At 52.8% G+C, this 22,058-nt stretch overlaps 1 protein-coding gene across 1 annotated transcript; it reads left to right on the plus strand.

Moving 5' to 3' along the window:
- The first annotated feature begins 757 nt into the window (after positions 1-757).
- CASP9 (caspase 9) lies at positions 758-20,390 on the plus strand. Its single transcript, NM_001031633.1, is given in 9 exon segments — positions 758-891; positions 3,231-3,606; positions 6,364-6,398; positions 7,694-7,870; positions 8,266-8,355; positions 9,596-9,743; positions 17,759-17,938; positions 18,585-18,694; positions 20,287-20,390. Coding segments are annotated over 9 exon segments (1,338 nt in total). The 5' UTR covers positions 758-759; the 3' UTR covers positions 20,377-20,390.
- The last annotated feature ends 1,668 nt before the right edge of the window (positions 20,391-22,058 follow it).

The raw sequence follows: 22,058 nt of genomic DNA on the forward strand, positions 1-22,058 counted from the left end.
GGCGGGCGGAGCTGGGGGTGTGTCCTGGGGGGCGGGGCGGCGACGCGGGGGTGTGCCCTTGGGGCGGAGCGATTATTATCGGGGTAACGCCCTGGGGGCGGGGCGGGCGACCGGGGTACGCCCTAGGGGCGGGGCGGGAGGCTGGGGGTGTGTTCCTGAGGGCGGGGCCGGAGACCCCTGGGGGGCGGGTGGAGACCCGGGGTACGCCTTGGGGGCGGAGCGGTGACCCGGGGGTGTGTCCTGGGGGGCTGGGTGGAGACCTGGGGGTGTGTCCGGGGCGGAGCGGAGACTCGGGGGTGTGCCCGGGGCGGGGCGGAGACCTGGGGGTGTGTCCGGGGCGGAGCGGAGACTCGGGGGTGTGCCCGGGGCGGGGCGGAGACCCGGGGGTGTGTCCGGGGCGGAGCGGAGACTCGGGGGTGTGCCCGGGGCGGGGCGGGGCGGGCGCGGAGGCGGAGCCCCAGGGCGGAGGCGGGGGGCGGGGGGGGGTGTCCTGGGGGCGCGGCGGTGACCTTGGGGGCGGAGCGGCGACGCGGGGGTGTGCCCGGGGGCGGAGAGGAGACTCCGGGGTGCGTCCGGGGTCGGGTGGAGGCGGAGCCCCAGGGCGGAGGCGGGGCCCGGGCGGAGGGGGGATGCGGGGGCGGGGTCAGCGCCGCGCGGGTCCGGGGCGGGTCCGGGGCGGGTCCGGGGGCGGCAGGCGGGGCGCAGAGGCCGAGGCCCGGAAGCGCCCCGAGGCCGCGGGGTGCCCGGCGTCCGGCCGCCATGGACGAGGCGGAGCGGCGGGCCCTGCGGCGGTGCCGGGTGCGGCTGGTCCGCGAGCTGCAGGTGGCCGCGCTCTGGGACGCCCTGCTGAGCCGCGAGCTCTTCACGGCCGCCATGGTCGAGGACTTGCAGGTGCGCCCCCCCCGCCGCGCGGACCCCAGGCCGAGTCGCGAGGCCGCCCGGCGCGGTGCTGAAGCCAGGCGAGCCCCCGCCCTCCGCTGCCCTCCGCTGCCCTCCGCTGCCCTCCGCTGCCCTCCGCTGCCCTCCGCTGCCCTCCGCTGCCCTCCGCTCCCCGCCCGGCCCGGCCCGGCCCCCAGCCCGCCGGGGCCCCTCCCCCTCGAGCCCACGATGGCCCAGCGGAGGTGGTGAGGTTCTCTTTCAAAGCAGTTTTATGCCTTTTTCTTACTGGACCCTCCCGCAGGCCTGTGAGATGAGGGTCCAGGAGGCCCTTCCCACCAGCAGGCGCGGGGGCTGTGTCTGTGGCTTCCGGGACGCCCCTGGCGGGGCCCCGGGGCCTGCCTGCAGACCCAATGTCCCTTTTCTTCATCATCCAGGAGCTTGGCCTGAACCTAGTGAGCAAGGCTTTAATAGAATGTGTCGTATGAAAAATTACTAATGAATAATGACATTAAAAGAAGTCTCGTGAGCACCTGCTGTGGGGCCTGCACTGAGGAGTAGAAGTGGTTTGAGGCCATACCCCTGCCTGCAGATAGAGATTCAGATGCCCACAGAGGCAGCAGACAGCCCTCCAGCTCAGCGTGGTCATTCCAGAACGCTGGCCTTGCATTGCCAGATTTTTAAAGAGAAGCTGAAAACCCTGATTTTGATGTTAAATTCCCTGATGTTAAATGTTAGCAACAAATTCAGGCAGGGCTGCCATTTCGCCACACGTGGATCTGGGGCCTCCTCCTGGCTTTGTTACGTATTAGCAGTGCCTTACTGAGACTCAGTTTCCCTCGTCTGTAAAGTGGGGATAATGGTAATTTAACCCCTTAATGTTTTTGAGGGGGACTAGATGAAACGAAGCATTTAACACGTTGCCTGTCTTACTCCGAGTGTCTCATAAACGTTGAGATGCGGCACGGAGCTAGCCGTTTCATTAGGATTACCTTTTCGTGAAATGATAGGTCTGTGCTGCTCAGTATAGTAGCCATTAGCCACATGTAGCTATTCAAGTGTAAATTTGAAGTAATTAATATATATTTTAAATATTTTATTTATTAGAGAGAGAGAGAGATCATGAGCAGGGGGGAAGGGCAGAGGGAGAAGCCAACTCCCTGCTGAGCAAGGAGCCGGACGTGGGACTGGACCCTGGGACCCTGGGACCCTGGGACCCTGGGACACCGGGATCATGACCTGAAGGCAGATGCTTAACCAACTGAGCCACCCAGGCGCCCTGAAGTAATTAATATTAAACAAAATAGAACCTTCGATTCCTCAGTTGAAGGGTGCAAGTGCTCAGTAGCCACGTGTGGTTAAGGCCCGCCACATTGAACAGCGCAGGCAAAGAATATTTCCATCAGCACAGAAAGTTCCCTTGGACAGAGCTGCTGTAGGATATTTGAGGTTAGGGTGGTGTCTCGTCCCTGTGGCTCCTGAGGAACTTGGCCAGAGGTGGGTCTCAGAGGACAACGAGCAGATGCGCAGTTTCTTCTTTTCTCTGTATCAGTGACCAGCCCCACCATCCTGCCACTCACTAACCCCAGCCATTCCTGCACTTTACAGTCCACCCCATCAGCCCACAGATCTGTGCATTCTCCTTCACTTATTTTTCTGGCCCGTCCCCTCGCTTCTCGATTCCTGCCACACCGTCTTTGCCACCACCTGACCTGGCTGTGGCTCGCTCCTGTCCGTTGTCCACCCTGCCCATTGGATGATTTTTCTAAAAGGTGGATCTGACTCTGTCACTTTCTTAAAACTCCTCACTGGCTCCTCACAGCTTTCTTGGCATGACCGCACAAAGGTCTCATCCCTCATGACTGTTTCCCATTCCAGCTTAGATTTCTCGTTTCTCTGAATTCATTATTTACTTCCTAATGGTCCCTAGGGTCTCTGTAAAGACACCCCCTCCTGGAGGCCTCCCTGGCTTCCCCAGGCTGAGGTGGATTCCCCTGGACCCTCCTAGGCCCCTGTGCTTTCCCATCTGACACTTCTCTCCTTGGTGTGTCACCACTGATTTGTCTGTTTGCATCCCCCACGAGATGTTCACTTCGTAAGGACTGATCATGTTTACTGCTGTATTTTCAGCTCTTAGCATGGTGTTGGGCTCATAAGAGATGCCTCCAAAATGCTGAATGAGTAGATAAGCAGAGGCTGGCTAGTGGGACACACTCACTATGAGTGCAGGCTCAAGTTTTGTCCATGTGCCTGATTTTGTAGACTTATGCTAGGTGGGAAATTGGGCGGGAGGACAGGGGGAAAGTCACAGGACATTGTATGGGTAATGGTGCCATGTTTTTCTTCTCAAACAGCATGCAGGCTCGGGGTCTCGGAGCGACCAGGCCAGGCAGCTGGTCATAGATCTAGAGACCCGAGGGAGTCAGGCCCTTTCTTTGTTCATATCCTGCTTGGAGGACACAGGCCAGGATGCGCTGGCTTCGTGCCTGAGAATGAGTCGGCAAGCAGTAAAGCAGAATCCAGAGGCCACCAGACCCCTGGACCTCATGCCTGTGGTGCTTGGACCAACGAGACTCACACCAGAGGATCTCAGAGGGAAGGATCCGTCAAAGCTGACTCCAGGAAAACTCGCTCCGGTGGTGCTGGGGCCAGCTGAGCTCCAGCCACAGGTTGTCAGACCATCGGTGCCCAGGCCAACGGACAATGGTTCTGGACGATTCAGTGACGTCTGTGAGTACCAAGAGAGTGGTTGGTGGGTAGCTGGACCTATGAAGTTAATGACCTTGGATATCCAGATCTTTCCCCAGAAGTTCTCAGCCATTATTTTTCTATATAAGCCCACTGCCCCTTTCTCCCTCTCTTCCTTCCTTCTGGGATTCCAGTAACGCATAGATGTTTCTTTTCAAGATAAATCATGATTCATGTAGACTTTCTTCATCTTCTTGGTTCTTTTCTCTTTGTTCTCTGCCGGTAACTTCAAATGATATGTCTTCTACTTCACAGATTCTTTCTTCTGTGTGATTAAGTCTGATGTCAATGTTGTCTGTTGCATTTTTCATTTCATTCATGGCATTCTTCAGCTCTAGAATTTCCATTTGGTTCGTTTTTAGGATTTCTATCTCTTTCGTTCATATGTTGTTTTCCTGATGTTGTTGAATTGTTCCTGTTGTTGAATTGTCTTTGTATATACTCTTGTAGCTTGCTGAGCTTCCTCGAGACAGCGATTTTGAATTCTTTATCAGGCACATTGCAGGTTTCTATTTCTTGGGGGTTGCTTTCTGGGAAATCATTGTGCTCCTTTGGTGGTGTCCTATTTCCTTGATTTTCATGTTTTTTGAAGTCATGTGTTGGCTTCACATTTGAAGAAGACTCAGCTCCTCCAGTCCTTGCTGACTGACCTCTTTAGTGCATCCAATCTCAGATTTTTTTTTTGCACCAGCAGTGTTTTGGAACTTCTCTACTCAATGCCTGGACTTACACAAAGTCATTCTCACTTGTGGATGATTGTCAGAATTGGTGTTCATTGTCTGGGAAGGCAGTTGAAAACTCTTATTTTGTCATTAAAATTTTTTTATTTATTTGACAGAAAGACTGAGAGAGCATGTGTGCACACACATGTGTGTGCATGTACAAGCAGGTGGAGTTGCAGGGAGAGGGAGAGGGACAAGTAGGGAGAGCCTGGACATGAGGCTCCATCCCAGGATACTTGGGATCATGACCTGAACTGAAGGCAGATGCTTAACTGCCTGAACCACGCAGGTGCCCCTCTTATTGTGCCATTTTGATGATGTCCGTCTCTCACTTTGTGGATTGATACTACTAATTTGGGGAATGAAAGAATTTTTCAGTTGTGGGTAATAGTTATAGTTTTGGGGGTGCAGTGGGATTTTGGAAATGAGCTACAGTTTCAGATTGAGGCTATGAACTATAGGATTCGTCAGATAGGTAAAACCGTTTCCAATTAAAAAATGAGATGTGAATGCTTTTCTGGCGTGGCTTTTAAACTCTTCAGGGATTAGTTCCTAGCAAGGGGTCCCGGCCCTCTGTGAGCAATGAATGGGACCATTGTAGGATCACAAGAATAGGCTCCAGTGCAACTAAACTCGCACCAGAACTCAGAGGTAGCCACCAAGTTCTTTTTGTTTAAAGAACAAAAAAAGTCCTGCTATATTATAGGCTGGTGGTCAGGGGACTTGTTTGAGATGAAATGAATTGAAATGAAAACTCGTTTGACACTGATGGAAAAAATGACCACCTTGACTCATTTATTCTGCAAATATCTGCTGAGGACTTTCTGGGTGCTGGGCTCCATGGATTCTAGAGACAGGAAGCGTCTGTTCTCCTGGAGCTTCCCTTATTTATGCCTTTCTGTTTTAGAATTTCACTTGAATGGAATCACACCACGTATACTCTCTGGCTTCTTTCCTTGGCATAATGTTCCGTATTTTCCACGGCATTGTATGTGTAGGTACCTCGTTCCTTTTCAGGCTGTGGAGTGTTCCCTTACATGGCTTTTTTCATAAATTGTTATCCGTCAACTTGTTGATGAACATTTGGGTTGTTTCTTGCTTTGGGCATTAAGAATAAAGCTTCAGTGGGGCGCCTGGATGGCTCAGTCGGTTAACTGTCTGACTTCAGCTCAGGTCATCATCCTGGGGTCCTGAGATGGAGGCTCACGTTGGGCTCCCTGCTCAGCGGGGAGAAGCAGACTTCCATCTCTCTCTCTCTCTCTCTCTGCAGCCCCCCCACCGCTTATGTGTGCATGCGCATGTGTTCTCTCTGTCTCTCAAATAAATAACTAAATAAAATATTTAAGAAAAAAAAAAAAGAGGGACACCTAGGTGGCTCAGTGATTGAACATCTGCCTTCGGCTCAGGGCGTGATCCCCGGGGTCCTGGGATCGAGTCCTGCATCAGGCTCCTTGCATGGAGCCTGCTTCTGCTTCTGCCTGTGTCTCTGCCTCTCTCTCTGTCTCTCATAAATAAATAAATAAATAAAATCTTTAAAAAAAAAAAAGAATAAGGCCTCAGTGATCATCCATGGCCAGGTCTTTTTGTGTCCATTGCACTCATTTCTATTGGGTAGAAACCTGGGAATGGAACTGCTGATCAGACGATAGGTGTGTGTTTAACTTTATTGGAGACTTATTTTTGTTTGTTTGCTTTTTGTTTTTTAAATATTTTATTTATGTATTCATGAGAGACACAGAGAGAGAGGCAGAGACACAGGCAGAGGGAGAAGCAGGCTCCCTGTGGGGAGCCTGATGCGGGACTTGATCCCAGGACTTTGGGATCATGCCCTGAGCCAAAGGCCACCCAGATTCCCTCACTGGAAACTTCTGAGCAGTTCTGCAAGGTGGCTGTGCCCCTAGACTCCCACCAGCACTGCCTGATGTTTCCCAGGTTCTTGTTCTTTTGTATTCAAAGACCCTTGCCTCCCCTCCAAGGGGCCAGCCATTCATGCCTCCACCCCTCCCTCTTTCTCTAGGTGTTCAGGAGATTTCCAAGGGAAATGGTGATTTGGTGAGTCTTCCTGTGACTTGGCTTTGGACTCTAATGCTCTGCACTTTCCAGATCCTTCCCTCTGCAGCTGCCTCTGGAGTCCAGGGAACGGAGCCCTGAGAGAGGGTCCCAGGCCCCCTACAGCTCCCTGCCTCTAGCACAGCTTTCCTGGAGCAGGCTGTCCAAGCCTCCCTACTCTTTCCTTGTCTGAAGTCAGGGGTCAGACCTAACGTGAAGTGGGCATCCGAATTGGACCTGGGACCGAGTCACTCCCTCTCGTTCACAGCATTTGCTGTGTGACTCCTGTGCGCCAGTACTGGGCTCCAGGCCAGGATACCTGAGAGCAGACCCCTTGTGTTTCTAATCCCTGTGGAGCCATCAGCCTAGCAGAGGCTAGTTACCCAAAGAAATACCTAAATCTTTTTTTTTTTTTTTAAGATTTTATTTATTTATTTGAGAAACAGAGAGAGAGAGGGGCGGAGAAGCAGGCAGGGGGAGAAGCAGGCTCCATGCTGGAAGCAGACATGGGACTCAATCCCGGGTCTCCAGGATCACACCCTGGGCTGAAGGCGGCACTAAACCGCTGAGCCACCCGGGCTGCCCAAGAAATACCTAAATCTAAATTGTGTCAAGTGTCGTGAAAAAAAGAGCAGGCTGTTGTGAGAGAGGATTCCCGGGGGACGGGGAGCCTGGCTGGGAAGCGGCATCCGCGCTCCGCGGGTGGGCCTGGGCAGGAGTCTGCTGACAGAGCCACCCACAGCGTTCTCAGGAGCTGCCCTGGGTGGGGCAATCCATCAGCTCCTTTGGGGGCAAGTGCCTCTGGGTGTTGGATTCCTAAGCTGGATCCTGCCGTGGGAGCTGGTCTTCCCTCCCGCGTTAGCTGTCTGTACGTCATACCACTCCTGCTCATGCCCACCTGGTTTACAGTCTGCTTTGGTGCTAGAATGTGGGGCGTAGATGTTGCTGTTCTGTCTGAGGGAGGGCAGGCCCCCTTTTCTTTTCTTTCTTTCTTTCTTTTAATATTTTATTTATTTTGATAGAGAGGGGGGACAAGTTGGTAGAGCAGCAGGGCAGAGGCAGAGGGAGAAGCAGGCTCCATGCAGGGAGCCTAATGCGGGACTCGATCCCAGGACCCCAGGGTCACGCCCTGAGCTGAAGGCAGACGCTCCACTGCTGAGCCCCCCAGGCGCCCCCAGGCCCCCTTTGCTGTCCCATCTCTCCAGACCGCCCACCACATGCATGCAGCCAGGGGCCCCTCCTTTTGTCCTGAGGAGCGCGGCGGCGCCCCGGTTGACCCTGGTCCCTGTGCTGGGCAGGCGTACGCCCTGAACGCAGAACCCTGCGGCTACTGCCTCATCATCAACAACGTGAACTTCTGCCCCGAGTCAAGGCTCACGGCCCGCGGCGGCTCCAATATCGACTGCGAGAAGCTGCAGCGACGCTTCTGTCTGCTGCGGTTCACGGTGGAGGTGAAGTGGGACCTGACGGCCAAGGTAGGCCCCTGGCCTAGGAGGGGGCGGGGGGCGGGCGGGGGCGGGGGCTTGCGACCCCCCGACAGGGTCCCGACGACCGGAGTGCCTGCAGGGGCCGTGTCAGGCCCGGCCACACACTCAGGGTGTCGCCCGCTCCCCGCGGTGTGTCCCTGCGCCGTCGCTTCCTCGTCTAGATGGCAGAAGTGCTCCTCACGTCCTCGGCTCAGTGTGAGGAGGGCCTGAGCTGGGCCGAGCGCCGCACCTTGTCCCCAAGGCCGGTGGCGGTTGTGACTGTCAGGACGGTCATCACTGCAGCATTGGCCCTGGGAGCGGGGAAGGCGCTCTGCCCCGGTGGGGGCCCCGCGTGGGGACCCGATCCATCAACACGATGGCTCACCTGCAACCTTCTCTTGTAGCAAATGGTCCAGGCTTTGGTGGAGCTGGCGCGGCGGGACCACAGCGCTCTGGACTGCTGCGTGGTGGTCGTCCTGTCCCACGGCTGTGAGGCAGGTAGAGGTGGCGGCTCCTTGGGCAGCCACCCAGAAGTGCTGCTCTGAGGTGCCGGGAAGGAGCCCCATCCCTTCCTGTGTCCACGACACCCTGGGCTTTGTGAGAAGAGCCATGGGCCCTGTCTAGCCCCTGTTGTTTTCCTGGGAGTCCTCAGGCCCTCTGAGGACTTGGATGTTCCCCCTGGGTGGGGGGGTGTTCCTGGGAGAGGCCATGTGGGAGAGGCAGGGAGGACACAGGTGCTGCTCACAGAGCTCCTACCCTGGATCTTGTTCAGAGCCGGGTACGGCACACAGGATCTCCCAGCTCCTGCCTTGGTCCCACCAGGCGCTGTCCCAGCCCTTTGCCACTGGCTGGGTGTCAGGACACTGTGACTTACTCTGGGATTGGCCACTGATGTGCTGGGTCATTGTGGCCCAGCCCCTCCCACTGCCTGGGCCTCAGCTTCCTCATCTTTTCATTTGAGGGTTGGACAGATCAGAAGCTCCAAGCTAAAGGCCTACAGCCCCCCTGGGGATGGCACAGTGTTTTCATGACTGGCAATTTACTCACAGAAATCAAGATTTCCAGCTTCTCTTGAAAAACCACAGTGGTCTGGTCTTACTAGGCCACATCCTCACAGAGGGAAACTCTGGCCTATATGGCTCCTTTTCTTTTCTTTCTTTTTTTTTGTATGGCTCCTTTTCATTCATGGTGTGACCCCTGGACCAGCAGGACGGGCCTCACCAAGAAATCTTGAGAGATTCAGACTCTCAGGCCTTGCCCCAGACCTCTTCCCAGAGAGCCTACACTTTGACAGGGTCCCCATATGCAGAAAGTTTGAGAAGAACTGATCTAGAGTGTTTCTCAATGCTCAGCTGCATCAGAGGCTCCTGAAAGACCACATTCTGGTCCCCACCACCAAGGTTTCTGACGTAGGTCTGTGTAGAGCCCAGGAATCAGCACGCCGTACAGGTTCCCAGGCAATGCTGATGCCCCTGGTCCAGGGACCACACTTTGAAAACCACCGATCTAGAAGCAGCTGGCCAGCGGTCTCCAGTTAGGCTGTTGGAGGCACATGAGTCAGACCTCTAGACTAGATGCTGACCCGGGGCCCATCCAGAACCACCCTCTGTCTAAAGCAGCCTCGTGCCCCTGGCTGGGGCCTTTTAACTGCTTGGCCCTACAAAGCCTCTGAGCAGTGTGTTGGACCCACCCCAACTTCTTGGTTTTGTAATCAGGATTCTCTTGGTCTTCCAGGCCAGCCACCGCCAGTTCCCAGGGGCCGTTTATGGCACAGATGGATGTCCTGTGTCCATTGAGAAAATTGTGAACATCTTCAATGGAACTGGCTGCCCCAGCTTGGGAGGGAAGCCCAAGCTCTTCTTTATCCAGGCCTGTGGTGGGGGTAAGTGCAATCCTCAGGCTCCCCACAGATGACTCTAGTGGGCAGAGCTGCCCCTGCCCCCATCTCCAACCCCTCTGGATGTCCCAGAGGTCTGTCCAGGCAGTTGGAGGGTCCCAAACATGCCCACTTTGTCCAAAGCAGCAGCACCTGCTCAGCTTTGTCCAGCCTGTAGAGGTCAGAGCCTTTTGGCTCACGGTATAGGAGCCCCTTGGGCTCACCCAGCTTTGGCAGCTTCAACTCCAGACACTTGGCAAGCACAGAGCAGAGGAGAGAGAAAAATCTTTTTTGTTTTCCTTATCATTCCCCTCACCTTCTTCAATTAGACCCTCTTTTCACTGTTGCGGTGAAAGGGAGGCCAGAGCTAAATTAGTATTAGAATTCCCAAGGGCCAGGTACTAGAAATTTTATATATATGTATAATTATAATATATTTATACATAAATATAAATATATTTATATGTATAAAATTTTCTTATATTTTATATATATATTAATTTAATTTAATTTAATTTTATTTTACTTTTTTAAGGATTTTATTTATTTATTCATGAGAGACACAGAGATAGAGAGAGGCAGAGACACAGGCAGAGGGAGGAGCAGGCTCCACCAGGGAGCCTGACATGGGACTCGATCCTAGGTCTCCAGGATCATGCCCTGGGCTGAGGGTGGCACTAAACCGCTGAGCCACCCGGGTTACCCATATTTTTTTTTTTTTAAAGAGAGAGAGCACGAGGTGGGGCAGAGGGAGAGAGAGAGAATCCCAAGCAGGCTCCGTATTCACGCAGAGCCTGAGGTGGGGCTCCATTCGAGGACTCTGAGATCATGACCTGTAGCATATTCTTTTAAAAAAAATTTTTTTTAATTATTATTTTTTTACCTGTAGCATATTCTTTATTTTTTAAAGATTTATTTGAGAGAGAGCGAGAGAGCGCGAGCGGGCATGTGCACACATGTGAGTGGCAGGTGGGGGGTGGGGTGCTGGGCAGAGAGAGGGAAACAAGCAGACTCCCTGTTGAGTGGGGAGCCCTAAATGGGGCTTGACCCCAGGACCCTGAGATCGTGACCTGAGCCGAAACCAAGAGTCAGATGCTTAACTGACTGAGCCCACCCCCCCCTTCCCCCGGTAGCACATTCTTCTGACCGTGTTCCTCTGCCCTGTACTGTTCCACGTTGGCAGGGGTAAGGTGAGGGAGTGTGGGTTGTCTGGTCGCATGACATCTGGGAAGTGTTTGTTGAATATCTGCTGTATACACCGGGCTGTGTGTTAGGTGCTGGGGATTTATAATTTGACTGGAACTGTATCACCTCACTGTCACGACCCATGCCCATAACTTGGCCATGTGTGATTGGGAACACCAGGTTCAGTCTTGGTGGGCTGCTTCCTTCCTGCACGAACAGTGGCCGGTTAATCTCTAGAAGTCTTGGCAAGTGGGGATGATAACAGAGCCTACCTTCTAGCGTCACTGTGAAATATCCAGCGCTTGAACCAGTGAATGTACAGCACTTAATATAGTGCCCGGTTCATTTCTGGAACTGCAAACCTGGACTCTCCCCCTCCTCTGACCCCAAAGGACCCTGTGTCACATAGGAGCCCCCCCATCCCGCTGTCCTCGGCACAGTTACCTCAGAGTTATGGTACTAGGAAAGTGGAAAGGCTGCTGCTCTCGGGGTTGTAGAAATCCTCTCCAGCTCATTGTTTTTCTTATGATCCAGAATGTGTGGTCAGAATGTGTAAGGTGTTCTTACCCTGAAGCAAATGGCTCTTCTCTCTTGTGTGAGTAGAATGGAAGGTGATGCGGGCAAGGGAACCATGGATGAAGGGTGAGCTGGGACGTCAATGTTCTGGGAAGGTCACAGCTAGCTCAACGCTTCCTCGTTGTCCATTCTCAGCAGCGCGGAGGGTCTACAGGGTCACATTCTGGACGCCCTCGTGGGCCCACCAGGTCCTTGGGGATCTGGCCTAGCCCACTTTTCGTCCCCCAGCCTGGCATGCTGTGTCCCACCCCAGCGCTCTTCAACCCTCTGAGGGTATCACAGGTGCTGGCTTGCTCCTCAGCCTTCCATGTCCATCCTCTGCCTTGACCCCTGGCCTACTCTGTTTTGTTTTTTTTTCTAAGATTTTATTTTTTTTACTTGTTTATTTTTAAAAAGTATTTATTTATTTAGAAAGGGAGAGAGACAGAGACAGAGACAGACAGACAGCATGTACATGGTGGGAAGGGGCAGAGGGAGAGGGAACCTGTAGCAGACTTCGTGCTGAGCATGGAGCCTGACTCAGGGCTTGATCTCACGCCTCTGAGATTACCACCACCTGAGCTGAAACCAAGAGTTGGACACTTAACTGACTGAGCTTCCCAAACGCCCCTAAGATTTTATTTTTTTAGGTAATCTCTACATCTAACATGGGGCTTGACCCTGAGATCAAGAGTGGCGTGCTCAATGACTGAGCCAGCCAGGCACCCCTGCTGGCCTACTGCTAACCCATCCTTCTAGTTACAGCTAATTGTCTCTGCCTCCAGGAAGTCTTCCCGTAAACCCCCCCTTCCTTGCACAGAGTCAGGGTTAGCTGGTCTTTGCCTCCTGCAGCCTCTGTTCTCCCCTCCTGGCTCTTTCTCCTTGTACTGAGATGGTCTCACCCCCTGGTCAGCTTTCCTAAGGCAGGGCTAGTTCCGTCTGTCCTTCACCCAGGTCCCCCCAGCCTGGCACAAAGCTCACAGGATGCTTGTATCTCTTTTGTGGATTCTAATGATTTGATTCTGAAATAGAACCATGTGAAAATTACTGTGAGCAAGATTTTAAGTGATAGAGATCCCCTCCACTAAAAAAAAAAAAACAAAAACAAAAGAAAAAAGAAAAAACTCGATGGGAACAGGGATTTCAGAGCTGGAATGCAGTGATTATGATGCTGCCCTTGGAACTGTGGTCTCTGCTCCGCCCCCCGGGTGGCTGTTGACTTTGTGTGTCACACTGGAGCCACCTGGGGGCAGGACTGCGGCCGAGGACAGAAATGCTGAGCTGCCCACTGTCTGCCTCCCCTTCAGGCCGAGTGTCCTCTTGTTTACTGGCATCTGAACATCTGCCCTGGATTTTGGTGGCACTTGTGTTGCTTTTGCAGAATTCGCTGTTGTAACAATTTCAAACAATTTTAAAATCCTTTGACAAGTCACGCACCCCTTTCATAAGCGGCAGTGCACATCCCAGGGCAGAAACAGGCGCCTCAGCGTTGGTAGCGCTGGTGCGGCAAGTCACTGGGTAAGTAGCATGATACGGCGTGACCCGGCACGATGCCCTTGGCCGGAGCTGAGCGGCCTCTGTGAGGGCATTTTGGGGCAACCCCTCTTCAGACTTCTAGAAATTTGCTGAGAAGACAGAAGGAAGCACAATGTTCTGTGTGGTTGTAGATTTTCTGTGCTGAGGGGACAGCTTCTCCTCCGGCTGTGCATTTATTCTTTCGGGGAAGTTAGCCTGCCTTCCAAGGGGTTTTGAATTCGAGAGTCTCTTTAAGAACACAGCTGTGCATCACGTCCATAACCCGTGGGCGAGGCTTTCACATCAGATTTGTCAAATGAGGAGGACATGTGAATGGAGACGGGTTCACATCCCTTGTGTGACTCATTCTCTCTCTCTCTCTCTCTCTCTCTCTCTCCCCCACTTGTAGTCCCCTCTTGGATCCCACTGTATCTTCTCCGCTTTCCCCAGGTGGTCCCTCTGCCCCCCTCTGCCTCCTTAGGGCATTCCTACAGCATCCCCCCAGTGCAGTGCCCCCGACCCCAGCCATCCACACCTCAGGTCCCAGACAGCCAGGGCTGGAATCTCGGCCAAGGAAACCAGAAGCAGGGACCTGAGTAAGTATGCAACAGTCCAGCCCTCACAGGTCTCAGAAGCCCCCTTTGCAAGCTCGGGGGCCTCCATGGAAGAGGCAGCATAGCTGAGAGACAACATATGTAGGGCAGGATCCTGGCCCCTGAGGTCAGCTGTGAGAACAAAGACAAATTGCCCAGTTTCTGAGTCAGATGTATGGGGTGAGAGGTCAATAGACGTTGGGGCTATGATATGAGGTTGCTGGAACCCTCCTTGTCCCATCTCTAGCTCCCTGAAGATGGAACCCCAGCTTCCCCGGGTGATCTATGACCTCCTCCCCTCCTTGCTATTGCCCACCACAGATCCAGCCACATAAACCCTTCTGCTCTCCTTCCGGGGCCTGCCTGATGTGCTGCTTCTCCCGTCAGGACTGTTCCTCTCCTATCGGAGCCTGGGTCACAGTCATCTGTCCCAGAAACCATTCCCTAAGGAACTCTCTGTGTCACTCTGCCCTCTGCTCCTACTGAAGCTCCTTACAGCTGCTTTTTCTCTGGAGTAGCCCATTGCTCCCTGCAGTGAGCTCTGCTTCCCTGGAGTTCATCCCAGGCGACCTCTCACCATGTCACTGCCCCATACAGTGGAGCTGTATGTGGCCCAAGTCCTGCCTTGACCCCTCTGGTTTCCAAGTCTGCCACTGCTTTGGGAGGAATTCAGATTTTGAAATTGAAAAGACATAAAATGTGAGTGCAGAGATCATCCAGGATCTTGCAAGCCTGACCCAGCTGTCTCATTTCTGCTTCTTACCTGTGGATCGTGGCCCTCGGGCACATTGCTTTTCTCATCCTGCATTAGCCCGTGAGCATTTCTTCACATCTCCATGGTCTTCATCACCATTAGTTCAAATGGCTTTATAATGTTCTATCTTAGTAACATGCACTCACTAATCCATTTCCCTCATGTTGGCCGCTGAGGTGGATATCGAATTTTTGGCTCCCATGGCCACAAATGTCTTTACGTAGAGGGCGTTGGCGTCACTTGAATTATTTCCTCAGGAAAGTACTGGGTCAGAAGGTGTAAGTGTCTCCACAGATCCCGTGACCTATGGCTTGATGCCTTCTTTGATGCCCTACAAAGATCTGAGATAGTTTAGCGAATACAAGGGATTTAGTAGAACAAAATAACGAGGGAGGAAGTGGAGACACGAGGACAGGAGAAGAGTACATTTGGAGTCTAGAAATGCATGTTGTGACATCCTGCGTGCCTGCTAGAGGTGACCCGTATCTGGCTTTGTGCTTTCGAGGGGCCGAGGCAAGGTGACAAAGATCCACCTTATTGGTATTCAGAAGACGGAAGCCAAGAATGGCAATTTTTCTCCCTTGGTTGTCTGAAAGGGAGGGCACGCTGATAACAACGGATAGTTTCCTTGACTATGTCCCTGCCTGCCCCCAGCTCCCCTGCCAAGAAGGAGAGAAAAGAGTTCTATATCACTTTTTTAAAGATTTTATTTATATAAATAAATGTCTCATGAGAGACAGAGAGAGAGAGGCAGAGACACAGGCAGAGGGAGAAGCAGGCTCCATGCAGGGAGCCCGATGCGCGACTCGATCCCAGGACCCCGGGGTCATGCCCTGAGCCAAAGGCAGATGCTCGACCGCTGAACAGCCCAGGTGTCCCAGTTCTATATCATTTTTTAAAATCTAAATCTTGGGATCCCTGGGTGGTGCAGCGGTTTGGCGCCTGCCTTTGGCCCGGGGCACGATCCTGGAGACCCGGGATCGAATCCCACGTCGGGCTCCCGGTGCATGGAGCCTGCTTCTCCCTCTGCCTGTGTCTCTGCCTCTCTCTCTCTCTCTGTGACTATCATAAATAAATAAAAAATTAAAAAAAAATAAAAAAAAATAAAATCTAAATCTTCGTGTACATTGAGTTTTTTTTCTTTTTTTTTTTTTTTTCTTTTTTTTTTTCTGAGGTTTTTTTTTCTGTTTGGGTGTTCAGCTGCCCAGAAAGCAGGACCCCATCTTGTTCTTTTGTGTCTTCTTTGGTACCCGTGTGGGCGCTCTGTGCCCCAGGGGTACTCCGTGTGTGTGTGTGCACCTGCTGTTGGGGTCATAAACCAGGATTTTAAAGAAGGCTTTGTAATATCCTGTGGCAAGTCCTCGTGATGTGATAAGGGGATACAGCGTACTTCGTTGAACCTGCAAATGACCAAGTAAGGCCAAATCTACAAAGGGCTGGAGGGAGACACAGCGCACCGTCCACCCCAGTGGGCCTTGGCTGCTGCCCATGTGGCCGGGCTTCATGTTGATTAGAATCATCATGTTGAGACTTCATGTGTGTCAAAGAAGAGGCCGTGAATACGGTTAAAAAAAAAAAGCAACCGGCTACAAAATGGTCAACATATGAGAATATTGGTCGGTAACCTCATGAGACCAAAAGTAGTTCATGATCATTAAAAAACCAGGAAGAGAAAAACCAAATCAAACCTTCTGAGGTGGATTGAGCTGAAAAGTAAACGTCCTCTGCTCACCCCCACTCTTCCAAGGTGGCCTCTTAACGACCGCTGTGTCTCCCCCCCAGAGAGCTCTCACCTCTCCGTCCGATGAATCTATGCTGAATGCGTCTCACTTGGTGTACTGGCCTGTGTCCTTTTTTTAAAAAAAATTTTTTTTAGAAGTGTTGTTGTAAGACACACAGAAGATTTACCCTCTGAACCATTTTTAAGTGTTTGGCTCAGTGGCATTAAGCACTGGAGTGCAGCGTGTCCCCCATCCACCTCCAGAGCGCTGCTCAGTGACTCCCCATTCTGCTCTGCTCCCCACCCCGGGTCCTCGGGATCCCCGGCAACCACTGCTGTGTTGCTGTCTATACGTCTGACTACTGTAGGTACCTCCCGTACTTAGAGGCAGGCAGTGTGTGTCTTTCTGTGACTGGCTTATTTCACTGAGCGTCATGTTCTCCAGGTTTGTCCCTTGCAACGTGTGTCAGGATGTCCTTGCCTTTTAAGGCCATAATGTGCCTTGTTTTCAAATGACATAAAGTTGATCTTTTTTTTTTAAAGATTTTGTTTATTTATTCATGACACACACACAGAGAAAGAGAGAGAGAGAGAGAGAGAGAGAGAGAGAGAGAGAGGCAGAGACACAGGCAGAGGGAGAAGCAGGCTCCATGCAGGGAGCCCGACGTGGGACTCCATCCCGGGTCTCCAGGATCACGCCCTGGGCCTAAGGCAGCACTAAATCATTGAACCACCCAGGGATCCCCAAGTTGATCATTTTTAACCAGTTTAAAGTATACAATTCAATGGCAATGAGTACCTGCATGCATCCTTGTTACCTCATGCTAGAACTTTCTCATCACCTTGAACGACACCTCATACCCATCGGTGCTCACTCCCCCCTCCTGCCTCCCTTTCTTCTCTGTGGATTTGCCTGTCCTGGGTCTCTCACATGAATGGAACCTGCTCCGTGGCCTCCTGCATCTGGTTCTTGGCTCAGTGTGTTTCCAGCCCTCCCTCCCACCAAGTGCATGAGGGCCAGTACTTCACTCCTTTTTGAGCCTGAATGAAATCCCGCGGGGTGTGTGCAGCACATTTTGTTTATCCGTTCGTCTGTCAGTGGACACTCGGGTCATCTCTACCATTTGCCTGTTGTGGATGATGCTGCCATGAACTGCCATGCAAGGTTTTGGTTGGACACCCGTTTTCTGTCCTTTTGGGTATATACCTGATAACTTGTTTTTGCAGCTTTTAAAAAAAATTCTGCACCCCCTCCCCCCAGTTTTGCTTAATGAACGTGTAAAACTTCGAGTAAAAAGTAAAGCTTTGGGGGCACCTGGGTGGCTCAGTCGGTTGGTCCGACTCTTGATTTCAGCTCAGGTCATGATCTCAGGGTCGTGAGATAGATCCCTGCATCAGGCTCTGCGCTCAGCAGGGAGTCTGCTTCAGATGCTCCCCCTCCCCCTCTGCCTCTGCCCCTCCCCGACTTGCACACGCATGCTCTCTTCCTCTCTCAAATCAATCAATCTTTTTTTTTTTTTTTAAATAAAGCCTTGGTTTCTGTTTCTTGCTGATGTTTGCTCAGCCCTGGAACCTTGGCTCCAGGGGAATCAGGGGGTCTCAGGCTGGGGCAGGCCGGATGTGGCTAGGAAGTGAGGAATTGGGAGCTCTGGTCTGTGTCATCAGTGGTGAGTGATGTGTCTGTCTTTGGTTCCTGCAGAGCAGAAAGACCATGGGTTTGCGGTGGCCTCCGCTTCCCCTGAAGACAGGAGCCCTGGCAGTGACTCTGAGCCAGACGCTGTCCCGTTCCAGGAAGGCCCAGGCCCCTTTGACCAGCTGGACGCCGTGTCTAGTTTGCCCACTCCCAGTGATATCTTTGTATCCTATTCCACCTTCCCAGGTGAGCGTGTCAGGAGACCTTGTCCTCCCAGCTGGCGGGTGGGTCCCCCTGTAAGCGGTGTGTTGGGAAAGAAAGACCTGGGTGTGAGTCTTGGCTCCGCCTCTTGCCATCTGTGTGTCCCTGAGCAAATGACTTCGCCTCTCAGGGCCTCAGCTCAGGGCGAGCAGGCGAGGCACTTGGATACAGAATTTAAGAGGCACCTGCTCTTGGGTTTGTGTGCCCCACCCTTGTCTTGGTCCTGCCTCGGTCTTCTCATCTTTAAAATGGGCAGAGACACAGGCAGCAGTTGCTGCAGTTGCAGTTGCCTCAGGGGTTGCCCTGGGGTTGGCGGGGTGGCCAGTCCATCACCGAGCACAGTGCCTGGCGCACAGCAGGTGTGATGAGCGTTAGTTTCCTTCCTTTCTGAGCCCTTGGGGAGTCACTTGACTTCTGGGAGCCTTATTCTCCTTGCTGGGAAGGCAGGAATCACGGCCGAAGTCCAGGGGTGAGGGGGAAGTGGGGTCCTGAACGGGACGGAGTGCAGGGATGTGGGCGGCGACTGCGGGACTTGTGAGTGGGCCCAAGTCCAGGGGCGGCTGCAGCCTGAGTGGGGGGGGGGGGGCGCGGCTAGCGGCTCCCGGTGAAGTCCAGCCCGTCTGTTCTGAAGGCTTTGTTTCCTGGAGAAATACCAAGAGCGGCTCCTGGTACGTGGAGACCTTGGATGGTGTTTTTGAGCAGTGGGCTCACGCTGAAGACCTGCAGACCCTCCTGCTCAGGGTGAGCATGGCCTTCCCCCGGGAAGGAGCGGGAAGGCTGCCGGGAGTGGCAGTGCGTACCCTCAGGGTCGGGTGGGGGGGGCCAGCAGGGGCCTGGGCCCGAGTCAGGTTTCTTCTGCACCTTGGCTTGCCGTGGGAGTTTTGCTTCTCTTCCTTGCGAGGTGCCACTGTTACAGTGACATTTGCCTGTTGTTCAAAGGGCTGCCTTCCCTGGCTCCTCTGAGGCCCCAGGTGACACTGGGATCCCCTCTGGCAGAGCCGGTCCCCAGTGCTGGGGCAGCATGGCTCAGGGGCCAGAGCTTGGCATTCCCGAAGGCAGGTCGTGGGGCCCGCACCCTTTGCCCCACTGTGTAGTCTTCTACTCTTGACCCTTGAGAATTATTTCTACAGTATATGCCCTTCTTGGGGGGCCCTAGAGAAAGGGGGGAAGGATGGCCTGACAGGGCCCCACCCCCTCAGCGGAATCCTGCTCAGAGCAGCTGCTTCCTCCACGGGTCTCAGAGCACACACGGGTCTCTCCCACGCGCTCAGGTGTTTTGTGTTATGAGAGGAGTCTAGAAAGCTGGGACTATGCCTTCCTCCTGGGGAGGCTCTGGCTTTGTGCTTTGCTGAGCAGAGCAGAGGAGAAAGGAAAAGCAAGTGCAGGGCCACCACCTAGCATGACTCCAGTGGGCGCCACGTGCCATGGCTATGGGCAGGTGAGCTCAGAGGCAGCCGGAGGCCTTGTAGGGAGAGTGGGGGGGAGTCCGTCAAGGCCAAGCGGGGCACTTGGCTTCTGGGCCTGATCTCATCTCTCAACTTTTCTTTAAGCAGACCTTTCAATCAGATTTGAACTTGGTGAATTTTTGAATTTCGAAATTTTGAGTTTTCTAAACTGGAGATATTTTTCTTTAAACACCTTCCCTTCCAACTCAGGGAGGCCGCAGGGTTTTAAAATAGGTTTTAAGCTTTTCGTTATGTATCTTTATAGGTATGTGTGTATCTATTGAAGTATAGTTGACATATATAGTGATGCTATATCAGCTTCAGGTGTACAGCACAGTGACGTCATGGCTGTGCTCACCGCCAGAAGCATAGTCGCCATCCGGCACCGCTCCAAGTTATTACGATATTATTGACTCCATTCTCCATGCTGCACTTGCTGTGCCCTGACGTTTGTACCTCTTAATCCCCTTTACCTGTTTCGCCCATCGTCCCGCTCCCCTGCCCTGCAGCATTATGTACAACAGCCAAGATACGGAAGCAGGCTAAGGATCCGTCAGTAGATGCGTGGATAGAGAAGATGCGGCACGTATATATTAGAATATTACTCAGCCGTAAAAAAGAATGAGATCTCGCCATTTGCAACAACATGGATAGAGCTAGAGGGTATTATGCAAAGTGAAATAAGTCAGACAAAGACAAATACAGTATAATTTGACTTCTACGTGGAATCTAAAAAACAAAACAAACAAACAGAGACAGACTCAGAGACACAGGGTACAAGCTGGAGATGTGACAGGGCTGGTCCAGCGGCCACCCCCCCCCAACCCCCTCTGGAGCTCTTACTTCCATGAAGAGACCTCAGGCTTCCCTGTGCTCATGTTTTCACAGGTCGCTAATGCTGTTTCGCAGAAAGGAGTTTACAAACAGATTCCCGGTTGTTTCAATTTCCTCCGGAAAAAACTCTATTTTAAAATGTAATGAGGCCCCTCACCCTCTCACCCTGCTCTACTGTTCACCCAAAACCTTCCTGCTCTGGGCCCGCGGCAGCTGAGGCCTGGCCCTTCCTGTAACTACGGCTGTCACTCTACAAAGGGCTTTGTGGCTGCGGTGGGTCTGCTCTTCCCCCCCAGTGACAGACAGGCTCTTAGCTTCCATAGTGGGGACAGATGACCCGCGACAGAAGAAGAGGAGCGGAAGGATTCCAAGGACACCACGGGACTCTTACCAGGGGTCCTTTCTCCAGCCAGTGGCTGTGGCCTGTGACCCCACCACCCTCTGGAGTAAGGCTTCTTAGCCTCAGCACTGTTGACATTTGGGGCCAGATGATCCTTCACTGTGGGGCTGTCCTGTGCGCTGTGGGGTGGGTGTATAGCAGCGTCCCTGGCCTCTACCCACTGGCTGCCAGTAGCACCTTGGTCTGAGCAGTGACAACCAAAACCATCCTCAGATACTGCCACATGTCCCCTGTTGGGACCCCAACTTGAGAACTAGTGATCTGTAGGAAATTTTGGTTACAAACCAACCAGCCTCTCTCTTAGATCAGCCAGTTTGGAGCTACTAGAGTCCGGTCAGCTGGAATCTGTGGATCCTGAATGAAGTTCTAAAAATTACCAATTTTGGGGATCCCTGGGTGGCTCAGCGGTTTAGCGCCTGCCTTTGGCCCGGGGCGCGATCCTGGAGTCCCGGGATCGAGTACCGCGTCGGGCTCCTGGCATGGAGCCTGCTTCTCCTTCTGTCTGTGTCTCTGTTTCTCTCTCTCTCTCTCTCTGCGCCTATCATGAATAAATAAATAAAATATTAAAAAAATAAAAATTACCAATTTTTCTTATATTCTAGTATTCTTAAAAAACTTAAGTAAATATGGACACCTTTTTTTTTTTTTGCCTATTCCCCACTCATTTTGTCTCACGTAGACTCCGCACTGGTACAGAGCCCAACTCTGGGCTTGATCCCATGACCCTGAGATCATGACCTGAGCCAAAACTAAGAGTCGGATGCTCAACCGACTGCACCACCCACATACCTCTGATTTTTGCTTTTTAAAAAACATTTCCCCACTTCTTTATTTGAACCCCTCCCCATCCCAGGAAGGTGACTGGGCTGGGAGCTGTGTCCTCGGGGAAGTTAAGTCACGGGTCCAGGGGAGCACAGGTAAGGCCCCTGTGGGGTCTTGTAAGCTATCCTGACACTGGCCAATTTGTAGCTTTTAAGGGCCTTGGACGTGAGGCTTGTTTGCTAAGACTCACCAAGATGTGGTTCATGTGGTTGTCCCTTCATTATTATTTCCCTCCTGTGACCTAAGTCTGAAATAGTCCCCGGGACTTCTGGGTAGTTATTTGCAGTCACCTGCAGGACACGAACAAGCAAACGGTCAGGTTGGCCCAGCAGAGCAGAGGAGGGTTTTCTCCTTCCAGCCTCTGCGCTCGCTGCTCGTGGGAGTCGGGGGGCCCTGGGAATCAGGGGGCCTTCGCCTGAGGTGCCCTGGAGAAAGAGGTGTTATCACAGCTTTTCACTGACCTGCTGGGGGCTTCGTGTACGGAGGGCACTCAGCCTAGAGTTCTGTTCGGACTTCCGGGCAGCTGGCCTACGAACTCCTAAAAGTCATATGTGGATGGGCAGGTTTTGATATTGCATTTGTTTCTCAAAGGGACCGAGAGCCC

The sequence above is a fragment of the Canis lupus genome, chromosome 2, assembly GCF_011100685.1.
Source record: "Canis lupus familiaris isolate Mischka breed German Shepherd chromosome 2, alternate assembly UU_Cfam_GSD_1.0, whole genome shotgun sequence".
NCBI lineage: Eukaryota > Metazoa > Chordata > Mammalia > Carnivora > Canidae > Canis > Canis lupus.